Raw genomic sequence first — 12632 nt, forward strand, 5'->3', positions numbered from 1 at the left:
GCCGCAGTATTCAGGTGTGATTTTGGCCCATTCTTCTAAACATATTGTCTTTAAATCTTGTTCAATTGGATTGAAGTCAGGTGACTTGGACATTGATGGACAGAGATGGACATTGACTGGGCCATTCTAACACCTTGATTTTTTTCTCTGAAACCAATTGAGAGTTTCCTTTGCTGTATGTTTTGGATGGTTGTCCTGCTGGAAGGTCCACCCATGTCTCATCTTCATCATCCTGGTGGATGGCAGCAGACTCTATTCAAGAATCTCCCGGTAAATGGCTCCATTCATTTGCTTTTACCCATCATGAGATGTTTCTTGTGTGACACCTTGTTAATGAAAAGCCTTTTTATAAACCATCAATTAACCAGCTAATATTAATTTACACAGACAGGGAGTATAATTACTTACGGAATTCACTTGGTTTCTTGCCTTGGTGACCTGTTTTTTCTTAGCGTGTTCGATACTTTTTTCCTGTATCATTGCACTTTATTAGAAATAACTTTATTTATGGACTTTAATGGAAATATATTTACTGAAAAAAATGCTGATGTGTTCAATACTTATTTCCCCCCGTTATATACAGCTCCAAAAAAACTCATTGTCTCACTGTTTTTTTTGTTTTACCTTCAGTGTTCGAAAGTACATTTACATGGAAGTGCAACCAGCCTGCAACCTTCAACCACGGGCAGAGCAGCTGAGGCTGAGACTAAGAGCTTTAGATTTGATGCATGCTATGATGCCCAGTGCTATGCTACGCTCACCATGCTCGTTTTTTGATCTTTGAAAACATAACAATACATACAGCTTACCTTCACCCATTGAGACCTGATGATGACAGTGATGAGACTTCTCTGGCATGTCACTCAAGCTTCAGACACTGCAAAAGCAAAAAAAACATACATGAAACTGACAACATAAATGAAACTTGTGTTTTCCAGACTCACACTAATATTATGTTTAAAGATGCTATCTGGTGCATACATCTCACATTCCTAATGAGACAGAAACTATTTGAATTTGACGATGATGTCGCTATTGCAAGTACATCAGCTGCAGTGTTGTTCATTTAGCCTGGTTTTTTTTTTTTCCAGTTTTATTAAGCTCTATATTTGTTATAGTATAATGTTTAAAGTGATTTGGCCAGTCATTGCTGTGTTATGAACACTGTTCATGCAGGTGTTAATCTATACTCCCTTACACACTTACCAAAGATCCCATACACATTTGGGCTCATCCGGGCCACTAAGACTTAACCTTCAACTGAGATTTAGAACAAGCAATCCAATGATTTTCTAGAAAAAACAGGTTTAGCAGGTTTGCCTCGCACCTCCCTGCGTGCGTGGAGTGTGCATGTTCTCTAGCTTCAGGGGCTCCTTCCGGGTACTTTGGTTTCCTCCCCTAGTCCAAAGACATGTGCTGCTGTAGGCTTATTGGCATTTTCAAATTGTCTGTAGGGTGTGAATGGATGTGTGAGTTTGTATGCGATTGTGTCCTGCAATGGGTTGGCACCCCATCCAGGGTGTCCCCCGCCTTGTGCCCCGAATTCCCTGATAGGCTCCAGGCTCCTCCGAAACCCTGTATAGGATAAGTGGTACAGAAAATGGATGGATGGATCATGAGTTTGGAAGCTGTAGGCATGTTTATTTGCTCAATGTGGGTGTCATGTGGAGGCTCCAAAACACATTTCTTCATTAAGAATACTAGGCTTGGTCAAACCTGATTGAACGGTACCAGGATCTGTACTGACAAGTCACAGTATCTTCAAAATAAATCAGCCACAGTACATAATAATAACAACAACCACTGCCAACTTTTTTCCTCCCACCATCCAAGACTTTTAATGCAACTTAAATCTAAATATTTAGACAAGATTTGTCCTTCTATGTGGCCCTTACTTCATGGCCCAGGCATTCAGATCCATGGAGTTAACCCAGAGCCATGCATTCCAGCTGCCCCCTGCTTTGCTCTCTGTTTTGAGGGAAATGGGCTATGGAGTGTTATCGGCCCGAGAGAGGGAAATTCCTGCCATTCCAGTGCACAGAGTAAATCAGTGTTCTGTGTTAGCTTGTGCCAGCCACTTGCCACCTCACTATATATCTGCCAGTGGGCAGAGAAAGCCTGTGGGCTGGCAGAACTGCAGCTCTGAAGCTTTCCAGAGTTGGACTGAATATATTTGTGGTGGTGTGTAGATCAAGCAAATACAAAAATGTAAGCCCAAAAAATTTCCACTAATACTTCCCCAAACAGACTTGATATAAAATGCACTTACAGCATATATAGAGCAGTTCTAGATTTAAAAATGATCAACTCCCTGGAGTTTGAGAATACTGGCCATTGACAGAAATGTGCACATGAAAAGACTGTATTAATTACCAGCCAAAGCTCACCTTGAAATCTACAACCCAGAAATGCACACAACGTTTCAGACAAGTTACGGATGTTAGAGCGCATATGCTGAAATAAGAATGAATGAATGAATGGATGGATGGACAGACAAATACAGCCCTGGTCCAGGCTAAAAGGTTTCAGATTTTGTATGCACGCTCCAAATGTTAATCACACTATGTAATATCGCACTGTGCAAACAGCTAAAGTAAATTCTACATATCTAATCAGTCTCTGCCAAAAGAAAATCCGCAAAACAAAGGACAAGTGTCTAAAGGAGAATGTAACTCAAAGTCAAAGGCAGAAAATGAAAGTTCGGTGTAAACAGAACATCTATGGGTCTGATCTGAACTGTATGGATCGTTTCCCTGCAGCACGATCATGGACAGGTTTCTTTAATGGGGGAGTAAGGGAAGACTGCTGCATTTCCCACATCAATAATGAACAAATGAAAACACAGATTAGTTCTACAATCCTGAATTAAATTTAATTAATTCTGGAGAATAGGCTCGTGAACTCCTCTCCTGTTATTCCGGTGAGCTTCTGCCTTTCGAACGGGAACAAGACCAAAGATCACAGCAGCAGAAATTCTTTGGGGATTAAGTTCTGCATTGTTCCTCAGTGTAATCACTGAGCTCTGTTATAAGCTTACAACCTGCTCTACCAAAACCAGTGGTCACGAGAGGTTTGGCAATTATCTCTCAGAGGATGAGTGGAGCCCTGCGTGTGTGTGCTACACTCCCTTACCAAACCTAAACACATCCAGTTAAGCGGTTTAACAACAAGCATTCACTGATCACTAATAGATTTAAGCAGTGCTGCTACATGTTAGTAAAATGCATAGTGGACAGATTGGAGATCGTTTGAAATAGTGCAAAAAGGAGTTGAAGTCCATTTAAATGGTGTTTATGGCATGACCCCAGGAAAACTCCTCCATAAATATGCCGGGGACAGGTCACAATGTGTCCAAGTCTATTTATGCTACTGAGAAACATGCACAAAAAAAGGGAACGACCCGTTGTGATATTGCTACTCGAAAGAGCAGTTTTCACAACTTCCACAAAGTGGAACTTTAAAAGAAGTTCTCACTTTAAAAAAAAATCCTCATTAGGAATTTTAAAAAGGTTTTTAATTACTATCAAAAACCTAGCACTTAGGACAGGATTTCACTGAGTTTTTTTTGTGATTGTTGCAGCCAAAAATGCTTGAATTTGCTGTTGCTTTTTTTTCCTTCAAAATTTGCAATGCATTTTGCAGAGTTTCTTGTGCTTTTTTTGTGTGGAAAACTACTTGAATTGGCAAAAATGCAATTGCACGGTCTTTCCCAGTGATGTTTGTTGGTAAATGAGACCTTTTAGCTGTACTCCTGTTCGACGCACGTGAATCGCAGGGGGCTTTGGCTGAATGTGCATTGTGATGACATCACATGGCGCGTTGTGATGGTGTCACATGACGCGTCCCGGCCGAAATCTGCAGAAAATCTACAGTAATTTAGAAAAATTGCAAGCTCCTGCGAATATTGCGGAGCTTCCTTGATTTTGCGTTAATTTCTACAATTGCAAAACCGCTAAATCCTGGAGGGACTTAGTATTCTTATTTAAGAAAACATTAAATAATGGCCAATAGTTATTAATTCATTCATCTTCAGTAAACACTTTATCCTGGTCAGGGTTGAGGTGGATCCAGAGCCAATCCCGGAAACAGTGGCCACAATATGAGAAAACACCCCGAACACACACACACACACACACACACACACACACACGTACAATTACTCATTCACACTTAAGAGCAATCCTTCTACGAGCATATTTATGGGAGGTAGGATGAAACCGAAGAACCTAGAGAAACCCATGAACATACCACACTCCAGACAGACAATAAGTCAAGTCCAGGATCGAACCAAATGATGAAATGTCCTATGTATGCCTGCATACCTCTCGATAAAGCCTTGAGTCAATTAAATTAGCGAAGGGTTACGTCTATGGGTGTGTCTCGATCAGCTCACTTGCTCCCTAGGTCGTGAATCAGTATACATGGGTTTGGGCGCTGGTAAGGATACTGGCTCACCACACATTGGGACACTGATAACTCAATTTCTGGTGACATGACTACATCCTCACTTTGTAAACTTAAAAAGATTTAAGTTTTATATGTCAGTTTTAAAATTTGTTAGCTTAAATCGCACACATTTCTGTCATGGTATGTCAGGCAGAATTGTAGGCTAGCTGATGGATTTAAAAAAAAAAAAAAAAAAAAAAAAAAAAAATCACTTAAAAGTCTTTTTTGTTTTTAAAAAAACAACAACAAAAAAAAAAAACCCATAGCGTCAAACAAAGTTAAAAATCGCTAACGTAAGTAATCATTTGAGAGCTACAACAATGAGAATAAGCTACTTACATTTGCAGATGGAAATCGGCTAAGAGATCGTCCCCCGTTTTTTTTTTTTTTTCGAGCTGAGAGGCTTCAGAGAACATGAATACATTTCCAGTAAGGGAACATAGTGAGCATCGATACTTCCTGGTTTTTGAAGTGCATTATGGGAATTTTTATACAGCAAACGTTCCAGTGCATGCGGCTGAGAAAGCCCTTAAAATGGACGACTCCCTGATCAGTGCCCTGACTACTGAACTAGGGAGCTGTGTGAGACGCACCCTATATCTTACATGTAATAAATTTTGAAAAGAGTTTTAAAAAAATAATGATTTGTTCAAATATTACAAATGATGGCAAAGACGCAGTAGATACATCAGGACTACTTTGTATATTAGTTAAGTCTTTCAGTCACTCCTGTTGCTGTCAGTAAAAGCCAAGATTTAGAAAACACCACATAGCACACACAGATGTCTAACTGCCCAATTGGCCCTGAGTCAACTGCAACCACAGCGCATTTGTTCCTCCAGCTGATAAAACATGCTAACCACTACGTGAACTGTGAAACGACTGCCACCCCCTGCCTTCAAAACCCACAATTAAGGCAGTGGATATCAAGGACTTGTTCTCTAATTAGAGACAGATGGAGTGACTGATCATGTCTTTTGCATGTTGTTTTTAGGGCAATAACAGTTTTTACAATTTCTCAGCAGGTTAGATGGAAAACAGATGCTAATCTCACATATTAGCCAAGAGAACATTAAGTTAGACACCGAGTTAAGTCAGAGCCCCAGTGGGACAATAAGAGCAAGACCTAAATATGATGGGTTAGTTTCTTGAGAACAGGCTAACTAGAAATAAATAGACCTTTCTTTCTTTGTGACATGCTGCTCCAGGAGCAATAAAGCTCCCCAAAAGAGCAAGAATGAGCTTTACAAAATAGCCTATCCTAATTATCTGCCTAACATGAGAAGAATGTTAAGTATCTGCCTTTGTTGCCCAAGTCTGAGCATTTGTAAAAGAAAGCCTCCCAAGGGAGCTTTTTATCTACAAAGAAATGTTTCAGATAAGACATATGGTGGTGAAGAAACATGTGTAATCTCTGAAATATATTGAGAAAGGAATGATAGTTACCCAACAAGATGAACATGTCACAATGTTTTGTTGTCCCTCAAAGCGGTCCATGAAGAAGGAAGTGCCATAACATTGTGATGAGAATTACAAAATATATGCATGATTAAAAAGTAAACGGTGTTTTAAGATACAATACCAGGAAGGAATCAAAATCAAGTGGATTATTGTGACTGATCTTAAGACGGTTCACAGAGAAACCTACACATAGTATACACAAATTGTCACCTACATTTACAGTAACCAAAAACGGTCATTTCAGGGTTAAAAACACATTGCCCGGATGCCACTAGACAGCCTCTCTCGACAATAGAGAGACAATTACTTCCTCAATTAAAACACGTCCGGCAGCCAAACAAACCCTGCATCTGAGCTGCCCTAAAAATAGCCCCTTCGGCAGACTCCTTTCATCCGCTGCAGCGAGGCCACATTAACGCCACATCCCAAGTGGACCCATGGGATCAGTGGCGTACTCCACGGGTCTCTGAGGACCCCAGTGACACAATGAAAGCTCTCTAGAGAAGCGTCATAGCTAGATCTCCTTCACAAAAATACTGTACGTACTGACAACTCAGAACAGTGTCCGGTGTTGGCTGGACTAAAGCTGAGGTTTTATTATTTCAGCAGTGTGGTGCATGTTTGTCCTGGATGACCTTATTCTTACCTCAGACACCCCCCCTCCCTTTTAGAAAGAGAAAATTCCTCTGTCCACACAGTTATACAATACAAGAGGTGTGTCCACTTTCCCATATTTTCCCTAACTCCGACACAGGTCAGCTGCGCGCCGTCTGTCCTTACTCGGGGAGGAAGTCACAAAACCGCCATCACTCACTCCCAACCACACTTTTTCACACCCCCATTATGGCTCGAATAGCACATAAGTTCCCACTCAGACTTCTCTCTACACAAACCAAATAGCCTGACACACACACTGCCTAAATAATCCATTGCCTGAAGCACCCAAGGACAAATACAAGACACACCAATCAAGATAGACATGTCTATTCATTTCTTACAATGCCAATGAACTTACTTTTACTTTTCAGACCATGCAACCGCATAAGGAGGAATTCTGTTTGGACTTCTTGAAAGTTACATTTTTAACAAATATCTAAAAATAAAAATAAAAATTCACAAAGCGCTAAAGATAAACAACAACAGTGTCTACATAGCACTCATGCATCCTGGTCTGCAATCTCTAATGGGTTAATGATCATTTCCTGTGTCAGATTAAGACCCCACAGCACAATTTAAAGCAGTCCCAGAACCATTAGCCAGCATAGTTAAGGCTGGAAATTCTATTAAAAGATACCTTACAGAAACGTTGGCACTTCATGCGTGCAATATCCAAAGAAAGAAATTGACCTTGAACTCAGTCCAGCATACCACAGGCGGTTCAGTCTCTTGACTTTTACTTTCTTTCAAGAAAAGTCTGGGAGATTTCTATATTTAAAGCCAGAAATGTAAAATAAATAAATAAATAAATAACTTTACATTGTGGTTAAGACTGTGATTCTTTTAAAGCATTCAAGCCTTTCTCATAGCATGAAAATAAGGATGAAATACTGAGCCTAATGTTTTATTCCGGCCTCCCAAAATCAAAATCAAGCAGAAGTGTACATTATGGATGGTAAAAACCTCAGTGTATTATCATAGACGCGAGTACAAAAGGAGCACTAAAATCCTTCCATGGTGAATTCGGCTCTCAATCCTGGCCTTTCCAACATGTGTTCTACGCTGCTCCATTTTCAACCACAACTCTGGCGGTGAAACAGTACTTCAGAACTGCACGGTGAATCCGCAGGGAAATTTTAAGGTAGACAAGGTCAGAGCAAAAACACTGGGCTTGACTTTTTAAAACAGCTGGGTCCAATTACACTCGTTTCAACCAACCGAGCAAACCCGCACATCTACACGGCCTCCGTGTGTCAAAACTAGAAGAGAGAATAACACACACACACACACAATAAGTGTAACACTGAAACAACAACAAATGAGCTCTCTCTGTGTCGCTCTGCTATAGAGCATTTCACAGCACAGCATCTGGAGTTCATTGTGGAGGATTATTACATTTTATGACATTTTTGTGTTAATGTCAAGTCTTTCCATAAAAACCGTGAAGCAGAGAGACATGTGAAAACGAAACAGAAGAATAGGAGAAAGTTTCTCCAGCCTTAATACGACAACACACATTTCTATTATAATCAGGGAACAGGGAGGAGTATATAATTGTTGTAACTCCTAAGTCTAAAGTCAATAAAAAGCTGCCAGACCTGCCACATTCATCCAAGGCCATGAACAGAGGCATTTATCCCACAGAATATAAACTTTACCAAAGGAATTCCCTCCTATGGACTAATTAAACATCTGCTCAAACTTAGTGAAAGTTCTAAGCCCTGCAAAGCTCTAAAAAAGTTTGATTATGTTCTTCATACTACATGCCTCTCTGGAATCCCATAGAAATTTTTTTTCTATGTTTCTGTGTTTGTGTGCATGTAGAGGAGTATGTGAAAGTAAGACAAGCTATGGATGTTATACTGGAACATGTGCTGAAATTTCAATACGTGTGTGTTTGTGCAAACTCTGATGGAGACCAAAGTTCAGCAGTAGGAGAACCTTTTTTTTAAAAAAAAAAAAAAAAAAAGTAAACATGTATTATCAGTTCTGTCACTTCTGGCCTTGCCACATCTGTGTGAATGTTCTCTAGAGTCTGGGTACAGTGCCTGATGACGCATGCAAGATGATGTGTGTGATAGAAGATGAAACCTTTCATCTTTTTTTTTTTTAACCCCCAAAACTTGGAAACCAAACTGCAGTAAGCTTTTCATAATGCAGCATGCAGAGTGGACACTTTTCCCAGACACGGAGTATACACAGTGGACAAACAAGGTTCACACCAGGATCTGCAGATCATCTTTTTTTTTGTCTACTTTTATCTATTTATCTACTTTGTGCAATCGGATGGTATGTGATGGTGCAACCGCAGAGAATGTTTTTCCACAAACCATGAAAATGTACAGCGCTGAAACGTTGACAGTGCATTCATGAACAGCTGGAAAGAGCACTGTAGGGCTAAATTTAACAATGTTGGAGAGAATATTCCTACTGGTGGTGGTGGTGGTGGACAACAGAAACCTTCATAGAATTTGTAATGGTTTTAATGGAAACTGTAATGGTCCCTCTGGGTCTCTATTGGGAATTCTTTGGCTTCTGTTGGTATGTTAAGTCTAGTGGATACCATTAAGGACCAATAATGGAATTAGAATTAGAATTAGAATTTTTGTGATGGTTTCTATTGGGGTTTTTTTTTTTCCCCAGCAGGGTTAATTACAAGTCTTGTCTTTTATATAATCTGACATGTATCCTACAGGTGTTATCTTAATTTCAAGAAAGCATATTACAGACAAAGGCTTCCATTTGAAAACACCAACACAGCATTTAGAGTGAGTCCCATTCACACACTCAGGGGGGAAAAAAGAGGTAGTAAACAACTGTACGTTTATTTATTTATTTACTTATTTATTTGTCGGGTTTTGCACCTTTCATGTGCATCTTTTACCTGGAAAGGTGTATGAAGTGTATTTTAAAGCTTTACTTTAAAAATGAATTACAGTCTGTTTCTGTACCTTCACTCATATTATAAGCAGATGATATGAAAAGACACGTTAAAAACTAAGGTTTTGTGCTAGCTTTTCTGTGTAGTTTGGGCAATTGCTGTCATTGCAAGAGTATGAAAGGTTGTACAAGTTCGTGAATTTTGGCGTGCAAAAGGAAAAACAAAAACATCAAAAACTTTTCCAAAGATTTGGAAACTTTCTAAACAAGCCAAGAAACTGTAAACCAGTTTGTTAATGCCACTAATAGCACACAGTCAGTTACTTACCAAGAGCAGCTGTTTCTTCACACCAGATATGACTTATCTCAGGCTTCGCTGACATGCATCGCTTACTTTAGGTCCATGCTTCCTTCCGTTCCGTAAGAAATCGCCTAAAACATCCCACATGTAGCGGACAACTAACTTCACTACACTTTCCTGTAATTACTGAAGGCGCAGATATAAGCCCCGCCCACACAGCGCGTCACCGCCAGAGCGAGGCCTGGAAGGGCGTGTCACTAGGCACACAACCCGCAATTTACATGCCAAGGACATTCCTCTTCTTCCGGTAGATATTAATCATTATTCCATGTGGTAAAGTCAGCTGATTTGTTTTAATAAATTCAGGTGAATTGTTTTATAATTTAATAGAAAAAAAATTATTAAACAGCCCTGTTGCTATTATTTACAGTGTGTGTGCATACATGTAAGTTCATAACACTATATTAATATATATTAAGTGTTTTCTCACATTATTTAATTTATTTTTACAAGCTACAAGATTTTCTGACATTTTCACACGCTACGTTTTTACACGTGGTTTTATGTTTCACGTGTGTTTACATGTTAGTAACATTAAGTCACGTGTTTACATGTTATTAACATTGTCACGTGTGTTTACTTGGATTCATGTGCAGTTTCAAAGCATAACATGGTGAAAGGCAACTTCACATGTTTTCCACGTGATCACATATTAGTCAAGTCACAATCACATTCGAAAAACCTTCAATCACGTGAAAGTCATGTGACTTTTTTTCTGTAAATAATGGGGAGATATGTAGTGGTTAGCACGTTCGCTTTACACCTCCAGGGTTGAGGGTTCGATTCGCATGTTCTCCTTGTGCTTCCTCCGGGTACTCCGGTTTCCTCCCCCAGTCCAAAGGCATGCACTGTAGGCTGATTGACATTTTCAAAAATGTCCGTAGTGTATGAATGGTGTGTGAATGTGTGATTGTGCCCTGCGATGGATTGGGACCCTGTCCAGGGTGTCCCCTGCCTTGTGCCCCATGCCCCTGGGATAGGCTCCAGGTTCCCGGCGACCCAGTAAGGATAAGCGGTATATATATGAACAGATTTAATTTGTATTACTTGTATGATTGATGTGGATGGCGAAAAAGGCTCTGAAGATCAGGAATTACAGATGTGTCTCTACAATAACGGCAAGCCTCATTTCAGTGAACATCTCCAGCACAGTGGACAGAAGTAGCGGAAAACACTATGGAGTGTGAACTACATCTCCACAATCCTACTTCAGCACAAAGGTGTGCAAGGTTCATGTGAAATAGCAGATCAACCTCGCCCTCTGTTGGTGAAACAGGGAAAGTACAATTCTCCTTAAAAACAGGGTTGCCATCCATGAAACAATGTTTGTCACACCAACACTGACCATAAATTACTTTTCTGGGAGGTCTATTAATCATATGATGATTGGTGCATTCTTAATGATTCAATTCAATTCAATTTGCTTTATTGCTATGACCACTACAGCAGTTACAGCATTACCAAAGCACTGAAATTATTATTATTATATATTTTTTTTACGTAACTAATAATTATTATTATGCATAACCATGTAGATACAGTTCAAAAGCTTCAGTTAATGTCACATCACATTATGTAAAGATGGTTGGGAAATGTGATCTCTGTGGCTTTACCCATGACCTGTTTGTTGGTACCAGGTGGGCTGGTTTGAGTATTTCAGATACAGTTGTTGAAATTCCAGAAAGCAGGGGGGTATTACAGAAAGCAGGTTATGCGACTTACCCGGATAAATTTACTCAGAGTAAATGGATAAGTTCAACTTTCAGTTCCAAAAATCCCGGTAACTTTCGAGGTATGCAAGTAGCCATAGCAACTTACTCTGTGAACATAACCTGCTCTGAAGCAGGTTATGTTCCAGGGTTAGTTTGTTTCAGAGAGCTGATGGAGCATAGCATGCCCTTTTGATTAATGTCCTGTGGACGAGGAAGCACAGATTATACAATATACAAAATTTGGTTTCCCAAATGTGACTGGATGCATTGATGGAATCGACATTCCTATTAAAGCTCCTTGGTGATCTGCCCAAATCACTTATAATTAAAAGACTAATGCAGAAAGTAAACAGTCAAGTGTGGTTCATTCTTTCTTTATTTCCTGTCATTGAAAAAGACACTTGTATTTATTGCGTTACCATTCAGCAATAAATGAGAGTATAATCATCACTAGGCAAATGGCCTTTTTTATGTGCAGCTTTTTTTTCCTCCATTTGATCTAATGACACTACAATTAAGATTGTACACACCGTATGCAAGCATTTATAATACACAAGTGAACCATTGACAGTAAAGTGTTATTTCAGAATGCCTTGTTGCCTCGATGGCAGTGTTTATGGTTATCTTGAGTCTTGAAGGATATATCACTGGAAACTTTATATAAAAAAAAAAAAAAAGTCATTAGTACTAATAGGTTAAGCCTACATTTTACCACTTATATCATGGGAGGTAACTGACTCTGATGAATTGCCCCCTGGAATCCCATCAACCATGGGTCACCCTTGATTAAGGGACAGTACCAGCTCCTCATCCAGTGAATGAAGGTGGTGGTGATCCCCCACCCATTTTATGGGCCTCGGCCTTCTTCCTGTTGGCTATATTGAACCTAGAGAAAAGTTATTGTAGAAGGTAGGCCCAAATAGTCAGGTTACAGTTTAGGAAATGCAACACTTGACTGTTCACGTTGTGCATTAAGCATTTAATTAATTAAAAATTATTTGTCAGATCACATCTCGTACCACCCTACCATCTCTCTGGTTCGCTGAGGGTTCCTCTTGCGATCTTCATCAATGGTTCATGGCCAGGGAACTGCACAAAATTGTGTAAGAACCGTT

General features: G+C 39.7%; 1 protein-coding gene across 3 annotated transcripts in view; it reads right to left on the reverse strand.

Annotated features, from left to right (window-relative positions):
- The window catches only part of LOC108269610 (pleckstrin homology domain-containing family G member 3), a 51220-nt gene extending 41277 nt beyond the window's left edge, over positions 1-9943 (reverse strand). Inside the window, exons 1-2 of one of the 3 annotated variants that reach the window (XM_053682454.1) lie at positions 9773-9943; positions 810-877 (exon numbers count right to left, since the gene is read on the reverse strand). In XM_053682454.1, coding sequence (XP_053538429.1) covers positions 810-858 — 49 coding nt within the window. In that variant the 5' untranslated portion in view covers positions 859-877; positions 9773-9943. Of the gene's footprint in view, positions 1-809; positions 878-9768 lie in introns of all 3 variants that reach the window. The other 2 variants (XM_053682455.1, XM_017475563.3) reach the window with 2 other exon arrangements.
- Between the last annotated feature and the right edge of the window lie 2689 nt (positions 9944-12632).

Source organism: Ictalurus punctatus, chromosome 9, assembly GCF_001660625.3.
Source record: "Ictalurus punctatus breed USDA103 chromosome 9, Coco_2.0, whole genome shotgun sequence".
NCBI lineage: Eukaryota > Metazoa > Chordata > Actinopteri > Siluriformes > Ictaluridae > Ictalurus > Ictalurus punctatus.